General features: G+C 40.6%; 1 protein-coding gene across 1 annotated transcript in view; it reads right to left on the reverse strand.

Annotated features, from left to right (window-relative positions):
- Positions 1-24038, reverse strand: part of PRKCQ (protein kinase C theta) — a 185563-nt gene that overhangs the window by 26193 nt on the left and 135332 nt on the right. Inside the window, exons 13-14 of the mRNA XM_043564510.1 lie at positions 12479-12570; positions 10920-10982 (exon numbers count right to left, since the gene is read on the reverse strand). Of these exons, the coding sequence (XP_043420445.1) occupies positions 10920-10982; positions 12479-12570 (155 nt within the window). The remainder of the gene's footprint in view (positions 1-10919; positions 10983-12478; positions 12571-24038) is intronic.

Genomic DNA, 24038 nt, shown 5'->3' on the forward strand with positions numbered 1-24038 from the left:
TTGCTCTCACATGCACTTCATCATCTGATTCTCATAGCAGCCCTTTGGTATGGAATTACTATCTTTATTCATATTTTTCTGATTGAAAGAACAGGCTCTTAAAGGTTACACAATTTATCCCAGCTCACAGGTGGGGTAAACCAACTTGGTTTGGATGCAAACCAAGGCCTTCTCTCCTACATCCTCATAAACCAAGCTGACCCAGTCTTTCTCATCGAATTGGTCCTGCTGAGAGCCAGAGTCTTCAGTGACTCAGGGTGAATTTTAATCAGTCCTAAAAATAAGTGTTCTCTGAGCCTCAGGCTAGGAAAATGAGCATCATGTTTGATTTTCATTCCACCCTCTAAGGTGAACCAAGTGTTGGGGGTTGGGAGAGAAAAGGTCATTGATGCTTTGAGAGATTAAGTCAGAATGGGAAAAGTCTAAAAGTCGTCCACGCAGAGCCAGACCTCCATGAGGGTAAGGAGTGGAGGCAGAGGAGCGATAACTGTACCTGCCACAGAATCCAATGGCCAGAGTGTTCACAGGTATGTCAGCTAATTACTCCTCACATACACCTTATAGGATACCAGGGCACCCAGAAAGGAACTTTGGAGTCCAGATCAGCTGGCGTGGCTCTCTGGTAAGCACCTGTGTGCCCCAGGGGCAGTGCGTCAGGTATAATAGAATTCAGTGGAAGCCTTTCATTCAGTTGTGTGGTCAACATAAGCAAAGCTTTTCCATTTGCAAGAGGCAGAGGGTGGGTGTCAGAAGAACTGTATTTCAAATCCCAGCTTTATTGCTAAGTTGCTCAGCCAAGCTACATTCCCGCTGAGCCTCCAGTGTCTTATCTGTAAAAGGGGTACAGTGGTGCCTGCCTTCTTTATCCCACAGGACCTTTGTTAGCATAGAATGAGGTAACCCATGTGAAAGCATTTGTAAATGGCTTCAAAAACACGGGTTGGGCCAGTGCTGTCACTGCTCAGCTATCCTCAGATAGCCTTTCAGTTCTAATAGTTCTAAGATCAGAGATTCTAGATTCTTCTCTTTCCATGTCTGGGTATTTTCCAGCTGCTTGTTTTTTACATTTAACCCAAACCAGGACTGAGGCATCTTTTAAGATGTCACTACTTTTATAACACCAGCAGGTGGTAAATGATGTTGGCACCTGTTTCTCTACATCACTTGGCCTCATTTCTTGTGGCTGCTTAGCAAAAGCCTTTCCAATAAGGCTGGACCCATTTGTCTAATGTTTACTCCTTGACCTTCTGCTTCTGTGCCTTTTCTGGAATCACTTCTTCCATTTGCAAAGGCTTTCTCCTCCTCTAAAAAAAAACCAAAACTCTTTCTGATAGGAATTTATTTTTTTGGCAAACCCTCCCCCACTTCTGAGGCTACCATTTCCTTTCCTATTGACACCTTTAATTAGAATCTTACTCACTGGGACTGTTTTTGTTAGAGTGTGGTGCCTATGTCTTGTCATGCACTTCTACTTTATCTCCAAAAAAATGCACAATAAAAACTCAGAAAGTGTCGTCATTAGGTACCCAGGAATTGGGACTTTGGTAGCTTTTGTGTACACAGCAATGCTTAATGAAGAACCGTACATTCAGGGGTCAGTCTGTCTACATCACCAGCTGTGGGGCATTGAATGGTGGCCCCCAAAAGATAAGTTCATATTCTAACCCCTAGAACCTTGTGGATGAGACCTTCTTTGGGAGAAGGGTCTTTGTAGATGTGACTAAATTAAGGATCTTGGAATGAGATCATCTTGGATTTTCCAGGGGGTCAAGTGTCCTCCTAAGAGACATACAGGGAAGACAAAAGAGGTGCACAGAGAAGAAAAGGTCATGTGAACACAGAGGCAGACAGGAGGGATGCCCCCCAAAGCCAAGGAGCACCTGGAGCTATGAGATGCTGCAAGGGGCAAGGAAGCATTCTGCTTGAGAGCCTTGGGAAGTAGGCTAACCCTGCTGGCACCTTGACTTTGGACCTCTGACCCCTGAACTATGAGAGAATAAATTCCTGTTGGTTTAAGCCATCAAGTTTGTGGTAATTTCTATGGTATATGTATGTGTGTGTATATATATATATACACACACACACACACACACATATATACACATACATACACATATGTGTGTGTACACATATGTGTATACACATATATGTGTATACACATATGTGTGTATATATATGTGTGTGTATATATATATATATATATATATATATATATATATATAAATTTTGTGTGTGTGTGTGAACAAACCCAGAAATCATAATCCCAAGTGGTTAGAAGAAGGAAATTAATAGAATCCCCTTGTTAATTCGGTTGCCAAATGGGCAGTTCAGGTCAGTAAAGTTACAAATGGGGAGTTGAATGGTTTTTAATGCAAGACAGTCCCATTCTCCAGTACTTACTAGATGACTTCTCCTTAGCTTGAATTATTTGATGGTGTCTTTCAAGGATTCTCGAGAACTTCAGCAAATACACTAGTAAATAAACCCAATATTCTTTCTTATTGGTGCATAAAAAGCCATAGAAACCATGATTTCCCATTAAGGGATGTAGTAAGAGCCCTCTACTGGGTACAATTTGTGATATTAAAGGCCATTAAGGACCCTGTTGGTCCTTTCTGTTCTGTCAACTAACAAGACGAAATGCTAGAAAAAAAGCATTGTGCTATGGAGAGACAGACTATACTGGGGCATGTGGGCTTTTCTCTCACGAGGTTCCTTTGAGCTCTGATCTCTCTCTCTCTCTCTCTCTCTCTCTCTCTCTCTCTCTCTCACAAATCTTTTCTCTCCCTTCCATCCATCCTACACAAGCTACTGAGTTCCCCAGTGATATGTATTTTATATATATTGCAGGCATTACAGATAACAGAGAGAAAAAACAAACCATAGATTCTGATCAGGGTTTTCAATGTTCTGATGGGTATTTTTCATTTTCTTGGAGATTAAGGAATTGTATAAAACAGTTGTTTAATACATTATTTTGTAGATGGACACCCCCCACCCCAAAGCCCATTGTATCCAAAGGTTGCCAAAGAGACTGCTTAAGATGACTTCCAAGCCTTCCCTAAAGTTGTGTTCTGTGGCTCTAAGTATGGCAACTTTCCCTTGACTGTGCCCTCTGGGAATGGAGAGGTTTCCCGAAGTGAATTTTCAGCCAACCCTGTAAGCTGCTCAGTATTGACCATCTCTGATGGGATGCTTCTGGCCTGTATTATACACAGTTTGCTGTCGTCAACACTCAGTGTGGGACACCATTTAACCTTTCTTTTAATATTGTATTCAGGTGTACAACACAGTGATTCAACAATTATATACTTTACGCTGTGCTCTCCACAGTGTAGTCACGACCTGTCACATACAACACTATCACGATATTATTCCGTGTGCTGTACTTTTCATCCCCATGACTTATTTACTTTACAACTGGAAGTTTGTACCTCTTACTCTCTACTTCTCCTACCCTTTCACTGTCCTATCCTCTGGCAACCAGCAGTCTGTTCTCAGTATTTAAGAATCTGCTTCTGTGTATGAGTCTTTTTCTGTTTTGTTTTTTAGATTCCACATAGAAGTGAAATCATATGCTATTCGTCTTTTTATATCTGACTTCACTTAGTGTAATACCCTCTGGATCCATTCATGTTGTGAATGGCAAGATTTCATTTTTTTATGGCTGAGTAATAATTACATTTTGTGTGTGTGTGTGTGTATACACATATGTATATGTATATATGTATATATGTGTATATATGTAGATATATGCACCACACCTTTTGTATCCATTCATCTTTTGATGGACACCTGGGTTGCTTCCATAGCTTGACTACTGTGAATAATGCTGCAATAAACATATTAATCCATATGACTTCTCAAGTTAGTGCCTTTGTTTTCTTTGGGTAAATACTAAAGTAGTAATACTGGGTGATAGGGTATTTATATTTTTAATTATTTTAGGAACTTTCCTACTGTTTTCCATAGTGGCTGCGTCAATTTACATTCCCACCAACAGTGAATAAGGGTTCCCTTTTATTCATATCCTTGCCTACACTTGTTATGTCTTGTCTATTTGATTCTAGACATTCTGACAGGTGTGAGGTGATATTTCATTGTGGTTTAGATTTATGTTTCCCTGATGATTAGTGGTGCTGAGCACCATTTTGTGTGTCTCCTGGCCATGTGTTCTTAGTAAAAATGCATACTCATGTCCTCTATGCATTTTTAATCAGACTATATATTTGGTGTTGTATGAGTTCTTTATATATTTTGGATAGTAACCCCTTATTGCATATATTATTTGTAAATATCTTCTTCCATTCAGTAATCCATTCTGATGAAAGAAATTGAAGACAACACAAAAAGTTTTTGTTTGGTTTGGTATGGTTTCCTCGCTGTGAAAAAGCTTCTTAGTTTGATATAGTCCCAAAAGTTTCTTTTTACTTTTATTTCCCCTGCCTTTGGAGTCAGATCTAAAAAACATCATTAAGACTGGGGTCAATGAGCCTTATTACTTCCTGTATTTTTGTCTAGGAGACTTACAGTTTCTGGTATTAAATTCAAGTATGTAATCCATTTTTTAGTTTATTTTTGTGTATGGTGTAAGAAAGTGGTCCAATTTCATTCTTTTGCATGTAGCTATTTATCCTAACACCAGTTATTGAAGAGACTGTCCTATGTTCTTGCTTTCTTTGTCATAGGTTAATTGGCCATACATGCATGGGCTTATTTCTGTGCTCTCTATCCTACTCCACTGAGCTGTGTGTCTGCTTTTGTGCTAATGGCATACTGTTTTGATTACTATAGCTTTGTAGTAGAGTTTGAAATCAGGAAACTTGATATATCCAACTTTGTTTTTCTTTCTCAAGAATGTTTTGGCCAGTCGGGGTCTTTTGTGGTTCCATACAGATTTTGTAATTTTTTGTTCTAGTTTGGTGAAAAATGTCATTGGAATTTTGATAGGGATTGCACCAAATCTACAGATCTTTGTGCAATATGGGCATTTTAACAGTGTTCTCCCAGAACATGAGTATCAAATATCTTTCCTTTTATTTGTGTTGTCTTCAATTTTTCATCAGTATGTTAGTTTTCAGTGTACATGTGTTTCACACCCTTAGGTACGTTTTTTCCTAAGTATTTTATTCTTTTTGATGTGATTGCAGATGGGATTGTTTTCTTGGTTTCTCTGATAGTTTAGTATACAGAAATGCAGCAGATTCTGTATATTTTGTATCCTGCAACTTTACTGAATTTATACTTATTCTAATAGGTTTTTTTTTTTTTTCTGGAGTCTTCAAAGTTTTCTATGTATAGTATGTCAAGTACAAAGAATGACCATTTTAATTATTTCTTACCAATATGGATGTCTTTTTGTTTTCCCTGATTGCTATGGCTGGGACTGCCAGTACTATGTTGCATAAAAGTGGCATGAGTGGACATCATGTCCTGTTCCTGATTTCCAAAGGAAGGCTCTCAGTTTTTCACCATTAAGTATGATGTTAGCTGTGAGTTTGTCATATATGGCCTCTATTATACTGATGTGTGTTCCCTCTAAATCCATGTTGAGAGTTTTTATCATGAAGGGCTACTGAATTTACTCAAATGCTTTTGCTACATTTATTGAGATGATAGGATTTAAAAACAATTTTTTTTTAACTTTTATTCATTTTTGAGAGACAGAGCACAAGCGGGGGAGGGGCAGAGAGAGGGAGACACAGAATCCGAAGCAGGTTCCAGGCTCTGAGCTGTCAGCACAGAGCCCGAAGTGGGGCTTGAACCCACGAGACATGAGATCATGACCTGAGTTGAAGTCGGATGTGTAACCAACTAAGCCACCCACGTGCCCCAAGATGATATGATTTTTCTTTTTCATTTTGTTAATGTGGAGTATCACATTGATGAGCAGCTATTTAGCTGTTCTTGTGTCCTTGGAATAAATCCTACTTGATCATGGTGGATGATCCTTTTAATGCATTGTCAAAATTGATTTGCTAATAATTTGTTGAGGACTTTTGATCTATGTTCATCAGGCATATTGGCCTGTAATTTTTTCTTCTTGTAGTCTTTGTCTGGTTTTGGAATCAGGATAATGCTGGCCACATAGAATGGATTTGGAAGCATTCCTTCTTGTTCATTCTTTCGGAATAGCTTGAGAATGATAGTATTAACTCTTCTTTAAATGGGTTAAACCCAGGGGCACCTGGGTGGCTCAGTCGGTTAAGCGTCCGACTTAAGTTCAGGTCATGATCTCACGGTTCATGAGTTTGAGCCCAGCATCGGGCTCTGTGCTGGCAGCTTGGAGCCTGGAGCCTGCTTTGGACTCTGCGTCTCCCTCTCTCTCTGCCCGTCCCTGCTCATACTGTCTCTCTCTCAAAAATAAATAAACGGTAAAAAAAATTTTAAAGTAAATGGGTTAAACCCTTCTTTAAATGTTTGGTAGAATTTACGTTTGAAGTCCTCTGGTTCTGGACTTTTGTTTGTTGGGTGTTTTTGGATTACTGATTCAATTTTGTTACTAGTAATCAGTTTGTTCAGATTTTCTGTTTCTTCTTGAGTCAGTTTTGGAAGACTGTAAGTTTGTAGGAATTTATCCACTTCTTCTAGGTTGTTCCAATTTGTTGGCATATGATTTTTTTTAGTAGTCTCTTATAACCTTTATATATTTCTGTGGTGTCAATTGTAACTTCTCTTTCATTTCTGATATTTTTTATTTGGGTCCTCTCCCTCTTTTTTTTTTTTTTCGTGATTACTATGCTAAAAGTTTGCCAATTTTGTTTATCTTCTCAAAGATCTGTCTCTTAGTTTCATTGATCTTTTCAATATTTTTTCTTCTCTATTTCATTTACTTTTGCTCCAAACTTTATTATTTCCTTTTTTTCTATAACTTTGGGCTTTGTTTATTCTTCTTTTTCTTGTTCTGTTAGGTTTAAGTTCAGATTTTTTTGAGACTTTTCTTTTTTCTTGAAGTAAAAATTATAAATTTTCCCTTAGAACAGTTTCCTGTGTCTCAAAGATTTTTGAATCACTGTGTTTCCAGTTTCATGTGTCTCCAGGTAATGTGAATTTCCTCTTGATTTCATTTACCTATTTATTTTTATTTTTTTTGGTAGCATGTTGTTTAGCCTCTGTGTTTGTATTTTATCCAGTTTTTTTTCTTCTGAGTTCTAGTTTTATACTGCTGTGGTTGGAAAATATGTCTGATATGATTTTGTTATTCTTAAGTTTATTGAAACTTGTTTTGTGGCCTAACACATGATCTATCCTGGAAAATGTCCCATATGCACTTGAAAAGAATGTCTTCTGTTTTAGGATGAAATGTTTTGAATATATCTGTTATGTTCATCTGGTCCACCTGTCATTCAAAGTCACTGTTGCTTTGTTGATTTTTCTGCTTAGATGATCTTCCCGTTGCTCTAAGTGGGGTGTTAAAGTCCCCTACTGTAATTGAACTACTGTTAATTTCTCCCTTTATGTCTGTTAATATTTGCTTCATATGTTGTTTCTATGTTGGATGCATATTTACAATTGCTCTTTTGTTGGATCAATCCCTTTATGATTATGCCCTCCTTTGTCTCTTGTTACAGACTTTGTTTGAAAGTTGATTTTGTCTTATATAAATATTGCTAGTTTATTTTTTGCTTCCGTTTGCATAGATTATCTTTTCCATCGCTTTACTTTCTGTCTGTGTGTCTTTTATATCTGAAATGAGTCTCTTGTAGGCAACATATAGTTGGGTCTTCTTTAATCTATTTAGTCATCTCTATCTTTTGACTGGAGCATTTAGTCCATTTACATTTAAAGTAATTATAGATAGGTATGTACTTATCCCTATTTTGTTCATTGTTTTCTGGTTGTTTATGTAGTTCTTCTCTGTTCCTTTCTTCTTCTCTTGCTCTCCTCCCTTGTGATTGATGGCTTTTAATGATATGCTTGGATTCTTTTCTCTTTTTTTGTGTGTATCTATTGTAGATATGTAAATGTGGTTTCCATGAAGTTTATATAATACCATCCTAAGTATATAGCAGTCTCTTGTAAGTTGATGGTCACTTAAATTCAACACATTCTAAAAGCATTGCATTCTTAAGTCCTCCCCACTCCATGTTTTATATTTGTAATGGTCTGTTTTACATACACTTTTATATTGTGAATCCATTAATTGATTTTACTTTTTAACCTTCATACTAGGTTTACAAGTGATTGATTTACTATATGTTTACTTTTACCAGTGAAGTTTTTTCCTTTCATAATTTTCTTCAAGGCATTTTCTTTTCTGCTTGAAGAAGTCCCTTTAACACGTCTTCGTAAGGCTGGTTTGGTGGTGATGAACTCTTTTAACTTTTGTCTGGGAAACTCTTTATGTCTTCTTCAAATCTGAATGATAACCTTGTTGGGTAGAGTATTCTTGGTTGTAGTTTTCTTCCTTTCAGCACTTTGAATATATCATGCCACTCCCTTCTTACCTTCAAAGCATGTGCCAAAAATCTGCTGATAGCCCTGTGGGGTTTCACTTGTACATAACTGGTTGCTTTTCTCTTGCCTCTTTTAAGATCCTCTTTAATTTCGTACATTTTAATTATTATGTGTTTTGGTGTGGACCTCTTGAATTCATCTTGTTTGGGACTGTCTGTGCTTCCTGAACCTGGTTGTCTGTTCCTTCTCTTTAGCTATTATTTCATCAAATAAGTTTCACTCCTTTGTTTCTCTTCTTTGTCTTCTAATATAAATGTTAGCATACTTGATGTTGTCTCAGAGGTCCTTTAACCTATGCTAACTTTTAAAATTCTCTTTTCTTTTTGCTGTTCAGCTTGGGTGCTTTTTATACCCTATTTTCCAGATGCTGATCTGTTCTTCTACCTCCTCTAATCTGGTAGTGATTCCCTCTAGTGTATTTGACATTTTTGTTTTTGCATTCTTTAGTTGATTTGTTCTTTTTTTGTATTCTGTTTGTTGAAGTCTCACAGGGTTCATCTGCTTTTCTCTGAAGTCCAGTGGGCATCTTTATGACTAGTACTTTGAGCTCTTTGTCAGGTAGATTGCCATCTCTATTTTAGTTCTTTTTTGAAGTTTTGTCTTCAATTTGGAGCATATCCTTCTGCCTCCTTATTTTGACTTTTTCTGTTTATTTATATGAATTAGGTGAAAAAGGCACCTCTCCCAGTCTTGAAGGAGTGACTTTGTGTAGGAATGTCCTCTGTATAGACTATATATGCCAGGAAGCTTTGGCTGGCTGGCTGTTATCACATTGGGGTGCTCTATGCAGAGGGCTTCTTGGATGGCTGGTTGGAGCTGAAGCAGGCATAGACCAAGGGATCCTGGGGCATTCTGCACCAGGGCTATCCTGGCAGGAAGTGAATATAGGCTGGTGGGTCCTGGGGCAATCCACATCAGTTTGCCTTGGTGGGATGGTTGGAACTAGGGTGGGGAAAGGATAGAGGTGTCCTAGAGTACTTTATATTTCTGCTGCCTTGGCTAGATGGCTGGAGTCATTGGGGGTACTGTCTAGGAGAGCCCTGGTGTGTATCACACTGGGGCAGCCTTAGGGAGATGGCTGGAGCTGTGGCAGGCATGGGTGGGGGGCCGCCTTTAGGGGGATGGATGGATCTGGTGTAGGCTGGCATACTGGGGCTCACTGAAGCAGCAGCCTGGCTACAGTGCCTGGACCTTGCTCCTGTCTGCACTATTAAAGTGGAGGGGGAGCTTAAACAATGGCACCCGCCAGCACCTCTGGCATTGAGGAGAGTTCTACCATCTCCCTCACCATTTGGTGGACATTCAGAGTCTAGTTGTCCCTTAAACTACTTTGCCCCCAGAGGGGCAAGTCCGCATGGCCCTCTTCAGTGCCATCCCTCCCCCTGCAGTTGGTAATATTGGGGGTGGGGATCTCATCATTACTGTGCCTCTATCCTTTGTTGAGCACAAGCTTTCCAGTTGGCCCTCAGTCCTTCAAGAGGAATTGCTCCTTTATATGTTGGAGTAGATTTGTGTGTCCCTGGGAGGAGGTGCATTTAGGGTTTTCCTATGCTGCCATCTCGGACCCCCTCTTACCATTGAACCTTACTGATGACTCTGGTCCAGTGTTATGAACACTTGCCACAGAAGGGCACATAACCCCACTCTCCCAGAGCCTTTTGATTGACTTGCATCTTCCCTTTATATTGGATTCAACATGACCCTCTCACTTTGCTCACTGGGCCAGCCTCCTGTCTGGCTCTCTCTTTTTTTTTTTTAAATTTTATTTTCCCCCCCTAATCTTCAGTGAGTCAGAAACCAGACAACCAAGCTTTTGGTGATTTCTATGTTAAATAAGAGTCAACTATATTTTGAGCAAGGAAGTAAGGAGATAAAAGTACAATAGCTTTCCTCTGAGAAGGGTGTGAACAGATGGTGTATGATAGAGACATTTTGGATGGACATCCACTCATGAAAGAGAGTACACATGGCTTCCTATGCACTTCTACCGGGTGCAGGCAAGTAGGTTTCCACGGGTGTGTATGAGTGTTCAAGGAAGAGCTCCCCTCTTCCCCCACCCAAGAGAACATTCAACAAGCATTCTAGTTGGCCCAAGCAAAAATCAGGAAAAACGAGCTATGAAAGAGACAGAAAGAGAAAGCGATGATTAAGATGCCAAAGGGAAAGCAGGGTAATGGAAGGAGATGAGAAAAGTGGAGGTGAGTGGGGGAGAATAACTATATAAGGAAGGACCAGAATAAAGAGCAAAATGAGAGCAGAACCCTACTTCTTCTGAGATGGGAGTTCCTGACTTGACTGTCCTCACCCCGGCCGTGCAACTTCCTGCCACAAAGCACACTGGTCATTTCACATCACCAGAGCAGAATGATTAAATTAACTGGACAGGGAATCAAGATATCTCTGTATGTGAGATATAAAGTTATAAAGATATAAAGATATAAAGATATAAGAATAAAGTTTACCTGTACACAATTCCTTTGGAATGAAGGAACTGCAGACCCAGAATGATTTCAGCAGCATAGAACCTGAGGGAAGGAAAATCAAAGTTCAGTATGGATGCATTGATGGAACAAAGTAAAATCCCCATTTTAAATAGTGGGTACTCTGTGCAAGTACTGTCTGAGGTGTACCCACACAACTCTGTACACACATAATTTCGTTCAGTCCTAACAAAAGAGAGATGTCCGTTCTATATGTTCAGCCCCAGTCCTCATAGCATGAAACAAAGCTTAACATAGCATGAAACTAACCTTAAGTTAGTCTTACCTGCATCTAGTACTTATTCTTCTATTTTAAACTATAATGCTCAAACTTTTTTTTTTTTTGCTAATAAAACACACATATACATTAAATGTAATTGTATAAGTATTACAGAAAAATAATTTTCCATTTTATTTTAAACTCTGCTTGGAGCCCTTAGATCTGTGTGCAGGGTCATTCCAAATAGACCCGGCTTGTTTATGGGCAAGAAATGCAGCCCGAGAGGCAGAGGAAGGCAGATGGAAGATGGGAGTGGGATATGCTCTCCATTTGCAGTGATGACAGACACCTGGGAGTCATTGAGGGCACGACAGACAGCATGTGTCTGTGATGGCGTTCATGCCTTCCAGAGGTAGTGAGGAAGGTGGGCGGAGAGAATCCGTTAGCACGAAAACTGCCTGATGATTTCTCTGCTGCAGAAATCCCATAAAATTCTCTCTGGGCACGTTGCTGATGGTTCCTGGAGGTGATGAGCTTAGTGGTGTGCGAGCCACTGGCTTTGACAAAAAGCCATTTCAGCCAGAGTTTCTGTGGGAGCTGGTGGGACCCGTCCATCTTTCAACCCAGCTCAGCCTACACCACTCAAAAGTGCTCATTAGGGGTGAATGAAAGATTACTGAGCACCAGGAAAAGGAAGCTAGTGTGTACCCATATTTTTAAGTGGCCCTAGTGGCAAAATTTTCTTTTTTCCTGAGTGTCACGGTTTTATTACTGAGGAAACAGGGCCCACGGGAGGAAGAGAGGCAGGGGGTTGTGTGGGACTCAGCTTCATTTCCACCTGGCAAATGCAGTCTGCCTGGTTTCGAAAAAGGTGAAGATTTATTCTCAGAGAGTAAATACCTCTTCTGGTTTCTTAATTCTCATCCCCCCACCTTTAGCCAGATGTTTTATGCCTTCACCTTGAGCTTCCCATCAAAGGCCTTAGAGCTTCATCCCCATGACCACCTTTAAGATCTGTGTTTCATTTGACTGCTTCTTTTCAAAGGGCAAATATTTGCTTCTGGGTTTAGATTAATTAGAAGCTTGATGAGCTAAGTGGTTTCTTAAGAGACTAAGTTCTTGATTTCAAAACATGGAGAAATGGGGAAAACAGTTGCCTTGTTGGATAGGTCCCCAGGGCGTTACCCTGACCTGAGGTTGTGGCATGCTGAGTGAGGAAACAGGAAAAATGCCACAAGGGAGAAGTATCGATGGGCATCGCAGGTGCTCAGTACCTGACAAGAACAGTGGAAAAACCCCAAACCCTTTAGAGGGCTCTTACGTGGCTCTGGAAAGATCAAACTTGTGGCAACTTTGGATGTGGTACATTAAGTCTCCTCCATTGAGATACTCCATCACAAAAAAGAGGTTTTCCTAGGGAAAAACAAAAACAATTCCAAATTTCAGCTTTAAAAAAAAATAAGGAAACAAGCGCTACTTTCTGAGTGGATTTAGATTATTTCAGGGGAACCAATTCTATCTTGAGATCACTTACAAAAAGACCAAGATAATTTAGCTGATCTACAGCATTTCCGAACACCAAGAAGAAGCTTGGGGCATCTGGGAGGCATATGCGTAACGTTTGCTGGGATACTTACACGCTATGATGCAGCTGATGGGGCACGGCATGAGGAAGGGTCCACCCGGACTCGCCCACCCAACAGTGATGGTGTTGGACCCTTAATGGTATACAATGCTGATTGTATACCTGTGGAAATTGATAGTGTGTAGGATGGTAAGGATAACACAAATCAGGTTTCTGACTCCAGGCACAGGGCTTGGAAGCATGCGTTCAACACAACACTTAGTAAGTAGTTCTGAACATACTCTCCAGGTATGGCCCTGTGGTAGGAGTGAGAGTGGGGATGTGCATTCCTGCCTCACCCATCAGATTTGATGAAACACAGTCCTGCCTTCAGCTGACAATTAAGTGTAGCCTTATCTCTTGCCGGTCCTGATTTCACTTGTTGCAAGACCTTGCTGACGAGCTAGCATGTTGCTTCCACCAGAGGACATCATGCATGTTACTAGAGCTGGCCCCCTTGAATGGCCGCCATCAAAAGTAATGTTGAGTGGTCTTCAGGTTGAAGACCTCTTCAGGTCTACAGGTCTTCAACATTGTAGTGAGAGTATCAGAAGCGGCTACAATTCCAGTGAGCCTGGGCTCCTCCTCCTATGTGAGGCAATGCTTCCTCAATAAGTATATATACGACACTTTGAGCATCTCAATTCTAGAGAGTCCTCATGAGCCACAGAATTAGTCATCCTTAAAGTGTGAAGACCTTTAGCATGTCTGCTCATGAATTTGCACCCCAAAGCCTCACTTGGGTGATTTTTTAACAGAATTAACCTTTGAGTTTTCATGTGAGACTAACCGAGGCCCTGGGGCATATGAAGTGACGGTGTTCTGGTCTGATAGTGACCTACATTTCCCACCATTTGTACTGAGGCCAGTTCTCCACAGAACTGGGGAAACCAAGTCTTGTGGTAAATATCTCAATAATTTAGGAAAAGATCAGTGTCGTCCCGCTTTTTCTAAACTTGACCTCTGATCTAATTTACTGATTTCTATCTTTAACTGGAGCCCTTTCCCTTATGGACAGGCCAAAATCTCTAGTGATAGATGTGCTAACTTAACATTGATACTTCAAATATAGCTTGAGATTAATCATTTGTTCAGTCCGCACATATCTGCTTCATCAATAGCACACGTTTCCTTTAGCTCTTATTCTTGTAAGTACCATGTGGACCACTTCTAATCACCTTTTTTTACCTAAAACTATAATGGTCTGTACGTACACAGTAGTGGAATCTCCTAAGTGCTCAAAAGAACGAAAGCTATAAAAGCTTAAAGGCCATTTATAACAGTGCTCAGATGAAGGGTTCCTCTTAAGTGTTAGGATGCTTATAAATCCTTATAAAACTTGAAAATTTGGAATTTATATGTTGTCAGCTAGGACTCGAGGCAAAAGGCCAACCCTAACTTCTACACAACACTGGGCACAGTGGTCCCATCAGTTCTCATGCTTAAGTCAGGTCTGTACCTAGCTATGAAGGGTTGGGGGGTTGAAACTGTGTGGCAAAACACAGACTCTAAGGTACCACAGGGCACAGTCATTGTTTACTCCCTTGGGCATTCCAAGAAGACCACACTACCATAGTGATTATTAATTAAATAGTAATGGAGATTTATAGCATCTTGTCTCCACGATAAATCTTTTAAAACAATCTCTTCTAATTCTCATCTTTATATTAAGCCAGAGGCACTGAAAAAAGCCAATCGATTGCCTTTGGTTATTTATGATGGCATTTTGCTTCAGTTCAAGTGCTTGGTTTGGGTGAATACCAGATAAATGTGGGCTGCTTATAGGGAATAAGGGCAGTCCATGCCGGGAGGTCCAGCTTGGGTGGGCAGGGTGGGGAAACCTGTTATCCTTCTAGAAGGTGCTGTTCTGAGTGTCCTTGCCTTTTTCTAAGGGGTTCTGGATGCTGTTTGGAAGTCCTGGGAAGACATTCATCCAGGGAACTCTTGGGTCTACACTGGGCCCAAGGAGATGGCTCGGTGATGAAGTCAGAATAAACATACACACACAAACCATGCACTCCTGGGGTCTGGGTTTCAAGGATCACATTTTGAAGGATGGATAAATCTTTTAAAATTTGAATCCCAAGCCCCAGTTGTACATACAAACATACATGCATATATGACAGACTCAAACTTTCATAAATGGCAGAAAAATGAGTACTCTGAGCTGAAGGTGACCTGCCACTGACCTTGAACCCTTAAGCACCACTCTCGAGAAGAAAAGCCTGCCCACTGGAAGGATTCCAGATTGACTCAGGTAGAACCAAGCCCAGAAGGACAGGACTCAGGGTAATGGTCAAGACCAGGGCTTTGCCCTTACTGAGAACCAAGTTCGTATTTCTTCTATTTGTGACCATGGAGAAGTTAACCTCCCTTGAGCATTATCTTCTTTATTTGCAAAACAGAGGGATAATATTCCTGTCTCGAGAGGACTGTCATGAGTATTAAATGAGATGATACATGTAGAAAACTGACTCAGGGTTCGCATTCAGCATGCCCTTAATAATTAGTAGCTGTTGTCCTAGCAAAACAATTTAAAAGCTAATCAAAAGACCCCAGCAGATCAGAAGAACTAAATAAACGGAGAGAGATTCCATGTTCGTCAATAGGAATATAATATTGTCAAGATGTCAATTCTTTCCAACTTATAGGTTTAGTGAAATCCTGGTCAAAATCCTATTGAATTATTTGTGGACCTCTATAAACTGATTCTAACGTTTACACAGAGGCAAAAGACCCAGAACAGCCAAAAAAATTTTTGGAAGAACAAAGTTGGAGGTCAGAACTACCCATCTTCAAGACTTACCACAAAGCTATAGTCATCAAGGTGGTGTGGTGTTGACAAAAGAATGGACAGATCAAATGGAACAGAGTTTAGAAACAGACCCTCACAAATACAGTCAACTGATCTTTGAAAAAGAAGCAAAAGCAATATTACAGTGGAGCAAAGGTTGTCTCTTCCAGAAATGGTGCTGGACATCTATATGAGTAATTCCGCCTTTAATTTTCATTACATCTTCTGGAAAAAAAATGCATGACGTCAAAAACCAAACTCCAGCAGATCTTTCTCAGCAAAAGGACTCCTCAGAAAAGAGGAAAGCAGAGAGCCAGGTCTCCTCCATGCTGTCCTATCTTTTCTGGTCATGAGCTGAGAGAAAATGTGAAGCAGGGTAATGAGGAATGATGGGGCGGGGGGGGGGGCTTATGACCCCCACACACCAGTAAGGACCTCTCTTTACACCGGGAACTACATTAACTAACACACACGATTCTTTTGGTGAGTCAGAACTGAAGTTGTGAGGGTCTGGGGGATAGTGTGCTCCAATCTGCCCTGGACTTAGACTTTGCCAGCAGTTCCTGGGATAGCAAGCATGGAGTAGAAATTCTGGTCTCTGTGCCACCACTGACTGGCTGGGTGATCATCCTTGGGCCTCAGTCTCAACCTCAGGGAAACAAGAAGTGCTGATGAAATTCCCCTTCAGTAGCCTCAACACTCCCTGGTTTTCACCATACATTTAATTTTTTTTTCCCTTGGGGAAAAAGATGACATTAATAAACTATTAAGTACATTATAAGATCCATGCGGTGCTTCTCAGGTGATAAATACCTATAAGAGGATGTGATGCTTGCAAAATTCTTCAGAGATGTCTTCGAAACAATGCATATTTGAAGTAAAATTAGGGACACCTGGGTGGCTCAGTCGGTTGGGTGTCCAACTTCGGCTCAGGTCATGATCTCGCGGTCCGTGGGTTCGAGCCCCGCATCGGGCTCTGTGCTGACAGCTCAGAGCCTGGAGCCTGCTTCAGATTCTGTGTTTCCCTCTCTTTCTGCCCCTCCCCTACTTGCACTCTCTCTCTCCCTCTCTCAAAAATAAACATTAAAAAAATTTTTTTAGGGGCGCCTGGGTGGCGCAGTCGGTTAAGCGTCCGACTTCAGCCAGGTCACGATCTCGCGGTCCGGGAGTTCGAGCCCGGCGTCGGGCTCTGGGCTGATGGCTCAGAGCCTGGAGCCTGTTTCCGATTCTGTGTCTCCCTCTCTCTCTGCCCCTCCCCCATTCATGCTCTGTCTCTCTCTGTCCCCAAAATAAATAAACGTTGAAAAAAAAAATTAAAAAAAAAATTTTTTTTTAAAAAAGGATAGAAATGAGCCTTCCTTTAGAACCCTCCTCAAAGGAGAGGAAGTGTTATGGCCCACCATGCCACCCCAAGGAAGGTCGTACAATAGGGGTCAGATGGCTTCCTCCCATGTAAGTAGTCTCCTGGTTACGCTCCTAGAACATGGCGATCGGTTGGGGGCAGATACCCCTGTGTCCCAAGGGTCCTGACTGCTTTAACATTTAAATCAATCCCACCAATGGCTGAAGATCAGAATATGTTAGGGCAGAATTTGCCTTAGCACTGTTTTGAGTAGACATCAAATGGCAAGAAAATAACTTTTTTTTTTTTTTAATTTTTTTTTCAACATTTATTTATTTTTGGGACAGAGAGAGACAGAGCATGAACGGGGGAGGGGCAGAGAGAGAGGGAGACACAGAATCAGAAACAGGCTACAGGCTCTGAGCCATCAGCCCAGAGCCCGACGCGGGGCTCGAACTCACAGACCGCGAGATCGTGACCTGGCTGAAGTCGGACGCTTAACCGACTGCGCCACCCAGGCGCCCCAAGAAAATAACTTTTTGCCTGGTCTTTCTATTTTGTTTCTGAATCACGCAGTTTTATTCTCTTAGAACTCAAGCAGGCCTGCTTAAAGAAGAACACTTCTGACTTTGGAAAAGAATAGAAACAAAGGAGTAGAGCCTGACAACCTGTAGAGCTATTGTCCCCAGTTCAATCAGTGAGTTTTTTCACTTTGCCTAAGTAGGAGGCCAAAACATAGCGTTTTGTCAAGTAGCTCTGTGGAAAAGCGAAATTTGCAAAAGGAAGGTTGCCTCTCTTAGCTAGTTCCCTGCAGGACGAAACCCATTAAGGTCCTTGCAATCTCTGTTGCTGTTAACTCAAACGGACGGATTTGTAAAATGAATGTTCCAGTAAGGGCCCGTGTCTATACTATTCGTAGTCTTTACGGTGTGAGTTCTCTGAGCGTCCTTCCATCATCTACTGATTAATGAAATGATAAAACACTGAGCATATTTCCTGACCTATCCTGTCAGGAACGTAAGTTGAGTTGCGGTTTGACAGTACAAGGACATTGGGGCCACTGGAAGAAGTGACTGACTGAATAGTCCTTAAGAACCTCTGACCAACCAGAAAGTATTTGACATACCATTCAATTACATTTATTTATCAACTTTCCCGATTGGAACTATGGCATACAGGCTGTTTGTATGCCAGACCACAGAAACAAGAGTCACAGTTACGTATTGCTTTGCTGTGATTTTCTGACAGCTGAGCACAATAATCAATGCTGATATTCTGTAGATAGATGGGTATTCAATGCTCTGTAGTTTTTTTTTCTTTTTTGGTGCTTTAAAAAATGGTATTATTATATTCTTGTAAGATCACTTAAATATTATATATCAACTACTTTCAAAAATTCAAAACAGCCTAGCATTTTTGCGAAGAATTCTGTAGGTATGTGTACAAAGTCCTGGATATTTTCCAGTTTCCACAAATATGTCATTACTTGGCTGACGGAACATTGTAGTTGGCTCTCCTATGTTCTTACAAAAATATGAGCTCACTGTAGGAAGACTCCAATGTCTAAGTACTTTTGTATTCATTTATTTTCTTTATGAAATATCTATATAAAATTTAGCTGTAACAGTAATTTATACTGAGAAAAAGGAAAGGAAGTAAACATTGTACATAAGAATAAAAATATCTAAGTATTTTTGCTAATCTAAGAACTAGAAAAAGTCATTAAAAGATTTTTTTTGAATGTTTATTTTTGAGAGAGACAGAGCATGAGCAGGAGAGGGGCCAAGAGAGAAGGAGACACAGAATCTGAAGCAGGCTCCAGGCTCTGAGGCCCAATGCGAGGTTCGAACTCATGAACCCTGAGATCGTGGCCTGAACTGAAGTCAAATGCTTAACCGACTGAGCCACTCAGGCACCCCAGAAAAAGTCATTTTTTAGATAATATCTTATGTACTCATTTCAGTGGTATTCAAGGCCAAATTCCTTTAATAATTCTCGTCTAAATTTAAGACCTTGCCTTTGAACCTCTCCCCTAGTGACTCCCATCATTTTTACTTAAGACTCAGCACATGGAGAGTGTAACTCGTGTCAGAAGTAGGGGTGGGGTCCCCTTCAGAGTGTGAACTACCTCAGAAGTTTTTACTTCTACTTATCGTTGCCCTAAAGCAAGGTTCTGGTTGAGAATTACAACCCGTGAGAGCTGACATCCTCAGCTCTGTGGTCGTGCGGAAATGGGGGCGCTTCCTGTCTGGGAGGGCACAGAGCTGGGGGCAGGGCTGCCCAAGCTGTGTGCTCAGAACACGGCAGGCACAGAGTTTGCATCCGGTGGGTACATGTGTGGGGCACACTGGATGTTGGGCTCACCCGTATAGTTTTACACCCTCTGTCAGTTTGGTCACACCAGCGCTCAATTTCTTAGGTGTGCCTACAGTTTAGAAGGCTGGGGAATTCTGAAATCTGGAGTCCTGTATCTATCGCTTTCTTCCATATTGAGCTATAAATTCAAACATCCTATAACAACAGGCTTATTTCCTTTTTCATTAGGGATACGTCCTCAAAAAACAAAGAAACCAATAGATAATCATTTGTGTACATTTTATGTCTAAATATGGAGTGGGGAGAGTGGGGGAAAGAGATTGCTCTCTGCAGACCTGCAAACTCGTTCATTAGGGGTTGTTTATATTTCTACTATAAACTCTAATTAGTAAAATTCACTGCCTTTAATAGACCTATTAGTACCTTTCAGAAATAATGTGCCTGAATTTCTAGAGGTTTGTACCTTGCAACGGGAACTCCGGCTCAGTAGGTGTTTCCTGGCTTCGTTGTCCCACAGGGCCTTTTTGCATTAACTAACAAATTATTTTCTTTCATAACAAAGTATAAACAGGACTCCATTTCATGCATTTTAAAATGGTTCCCCCTGATATGATAAGGTCTCTACTGAGAAGCGATGTAGCAGTGAGGCCTATGGACTTCACCACTGAACTGCCTGAATTGGAGCCCTGGGTCCCCTGCTTGGCAGGTGTTTGACCTTTGATGGGTTGCTTGTCCCCTTAGGAGCCCCTCAATTCCTTTATCTGTAAAATGGGGGTGATAACATGGTCTACTTCGTAGGGTTGCTATAAAGGCTAAATGAGCTAAAATACTTCACACACCTGCAACCTGGATTGGCACCTGGTGAATGCTCTATAAATGTCAGCTGTTACTACATTTACAGCTACAGTTATTGTACATGTATGATATATGTGAAGATGTATGTTGAGACATATATTCACAAGTACAAAATAATCTCAGGAACAGGCTGAGTCTTAACATAAAAGACGAGTTAGGAATATATGGTTTTGATGTAGAAATGGCCTACTTTGCTGAAGATTTTAGTCCCCAAATTATTAATACTAGATTTAGTTAATTAAACTAAATTACTTAGTTTCTAAATTAGTTACTAAGAAAAGATGAAAAGGAACATAGAAGTAGAAATTTGAGTACTACCTTTTGAGTGCCTTTGAATATTAGAACTTGGAATGAGTCTCTTCTTTTTATAGTACTTTTACGCATTTTCCAATTTTTAAAGTATGTTTTGGTGTAACTTTATAATTCAGGAACATATTAATGGGATTTAATTATAAGTCAGAGACAAATATGATGTCACTCACATGTAGAACTTAAGAAACAAAACAGATGAACACAGGGGAAGGGAAGGAAAAATAAGACAAAAACAGAGAGGGAGGCAACCCATAAGAGACTCTTAACTACAGAGAACAAATAGGGTTTTACTGGAGGGGAGGGGTGTGGGGGAATGGACTGTGTGGGGGATGGGCATTCTGGAGGGCGCTTGTTGGGATGAACACTGGGTGTTATATGTAAGGGATGAATCACCGGGTCCTACTCCTGAAATCAATACTACACTGTATGTTAACTAGAATTTAAATAGCTGGGGCCTTGCAGTCTGGCCAATGTATCCATTCCAAAGAGGTCTGGAATAAGTCCGAATCACTGAGAGATCAAAAGTAGTATTGTTAGCTGTAGCGCTGGTGAGGGAATTTATTTATTTATTTAAAAAAAATTTTTTTTTCAACGTTTATTTATTTTTGGGACAGAGAGAGACAGAGCATGAACGGGGGATGGGCAGAGAGAGAAGGAGACACAGAATCGGAAACAGGCTCCAGGCTCCGAGCCATCAGCCCAGAGCCCGACGCGGGGCTCGAACTCACGGACCGGGAGATCGTGACGTGGCTGAAGTCGGACGCTTAACCGACTGCGCCACCCAGGCGCCCCTGGTGTGGGAATTTAGATTAAGCATCTGATGTAAAGCAAGGTGCTGGCTGGTGTAGATCATCCAAGTTGAAAATGGCAGGTGAAACACTTTGATGAAGGAAGGGCCAGGCACAGGGCAGGAGCTTCTTCTGATGACAGACTTTTAACATCGCCTCTAATGAAAATGATACAAATAGAGTCATCCTTTCAAAGAAGACCCAAAGTAACTGAAAAGACCTAAAAAGGGAAGCCTCATGAAAATAAAAATCTCTATTCCTAATAGGAAAGAGAGGATTCTAAAATTACAGAGACAGATTTCAAAAAGGTAGTTGTGTAATCCCCACGGGGCTGCTTGCACACACAAATGTCATTTAGAGAAGTGAAGAGTTCTAGAACTGTCAACACATGTCCCTTAAAAATATTGTTTTCAATATTGATATTTTGTGAATAAGTAATTTTTTTTTGAGAGAGAGAGAGAGAGAGACAGAGCATGAGTGGGGGAGGGGCAGAGCGAGAGTCCCAAGCAGGCTCCAGCTGAGCTGCCCAGGTGCCCCTGTGAATGAATATTCTAGAATTCATGAGGGGGGAATTGCAAAGGTAGACTCAAAAGGTTTATTAATATAATGTGCCTTCTATGCTGCCTTCTCCTTAAGAATGATCATAATCCCTTTTCAAAAAATTTTTCAGTTTTTAAATTTTTGAGAGAGAGAGTACAAGCAGGGGAGAGGAGCAGAGAGAGAGAGAGAGAGAGAGAGAGAGAGAGAGAGAGAAACTCAAGCAGACTCCACACTCAGCAAGGAGCCTGATGCGGGGCATGAGCCTGATGCGGGGCACGACCCTGGGATCATGACCTGAGCCAAAATTAAGGGTCAGTCACTCCATCAATGGAGCCACCAGGTGCCCGGATTAAAAATCCTTTTTACTAAGAGAATGAAAATAAAGAGCCTGGGACATTGTTTAGTGCTAACTGCTATTCAATATAGTCAAACACTGAATAAATAAGAGAACAGTTGCCAAATGTGCACATGTTATTGGATGCATGTGGACTTAATGGCACTAAAGACATTCATAATCTTATCAAACCAGGAGCAATTTTGGAAAAAAAAATGGAGAACTTGGCAAGTAGGCAAATATCATGCAAATGAGGTCAGGAATATAGACTCCATCTCTGGAAAAAGGAGGAAACAATCCTAGCTTTCTTTCCTCCAAAGGCTAGTAAGTTAATGTCACAAATCATATATGGAGAAGACCTGCATGGTCTGAAGAAATAAGACTGGAATATTAGAAAGTAGTGCCTCTTTCAGAGTATCCTATGTGAAGCATATTTAATAAATGCTGTAATATCCAATATTATAGGATAAGACAGAGTTAGACTCTTTGGGATCTACCCTAACTGAGCCAGTGGAAAGGGTGGGAGGTGCACCCTGGAGAACAAAGAACATCTCGTCCAAACTAAAATGAAAAAATATACCTATTTAGCTCTGTGCCTGGGATAGTGTAAGAATGGATTACATATTAACCTTTCCTGTGTAAAGCATTAATCTGTGTTACAGTCAGAGCAAGGCTGGCCCCAACATCTGCAAAGTCTAGAGCAAGAGTACCAATGGATGCCAATGCCATATGTAAAAACATTTAAATGTGACAAATCAACCATGCCCACTATTGCATTAAATATATTCTATGTTCCTATATATTCATATGTACAGAGTGCTAGACAGCTCCCACTATGTTGCTTGGTTCCAAGGTTGAGATCACGCAAAGGATACTTCCCTAATGAGGTGTGAGTTGGATTTGGTGTTTAGGCACCTTGAAATCTCAATTTTTTCTAATAATTTTGGACAGATGATAGGATTTAGAAAAGAGCATTGATGTGATCAGCTAGGCTGATATTTGGATCTCCATTTCTTTAAAAAAATTTTTTTTAAATGCTTATTTATTTTTGACAGGGAGACAGAGCATGAACAGGGGAAGGGCAGAGAGAGAGGGAGACACAGAATCCGAAGCAGGCTCTAGGCTCTGAGCTGTCAGCACACAGCCCGACACGGGGCTCAAACTCACAGACCGTGAGATCATGACCTGAGCCGAAGTAGGACGCTCAACTGACTGAGCCACCCGGGCACCCCATTGATCTCCATTTCTTTAGCTGCAATATGAGGGAAGCTGTTGACCCCCAAAATCGCAACAGCTCCTTCCTACACTTAAACTTCTAAAAATTTATCTAGATAAAATTAACACACAAGATTCGTTTCAGGTGTACGACACAGTGATTCAGCACTTGTACACATTGTGAAATGGTCACCTAAGTATAATTACCATCTGTCACTTTATAATACACTATCATAGACTGCATTCTCCATACTGTACATTACATCCCCATGACTTATCCATTTCATAGCTAGAAGTTTGTAGTTCTTCATCTCCTTTGCCCATTTCACCCTGCTAATCCCCCTCCTCTCTGTCAACTGTCAATCTAGTCTCTGTTTCCATGAGTTTGGGTTTTGTATTGTTTTTTTTTTAGACTCCATGTAAAAGTGAAATCATGTGGTATTGGTCTTTCTCTAATTATTTTACTTGGCATAATACATTCAAGGTCCAAACATGTTGTAAATACCAAGGTTTCATTCTTTTTTTTTTTTTTATAGCTGAGTAGTAGTTCATTACACACACACACCCCCCACACATACATATACACATCTTCTTTATCCACTCAGCCATTGATGGTCACTTAGGTTATTTCCATATCTTGACTATTATATCTTTTCAAATGAATGTTTTCATTTTCTTTGGATAAATAGCCAGAGGTGACTGGATCCTATGGCAGTGTTATTTTTACATTTGTGAGGAACCACCATACTGTTTGCCATAAT

The sequence above is a fragment of the Prionailurus bengalensis genome, chromosome B4 (assembly GCF_016509475.1).
Source record: "Prionailurus bengalensis isolate Pbe53 chromosome B4, Fcat_Pben_1.1_paternal_pri, whole genome shotgun sequence".
Classification (NCBI taxonomy): domain Eukaryota; kingdom Metazoa; phylum Chordata; class Mammalia; order Carnivora; family Felidae; genus Prionailurus; species Prionailurus bengalensis.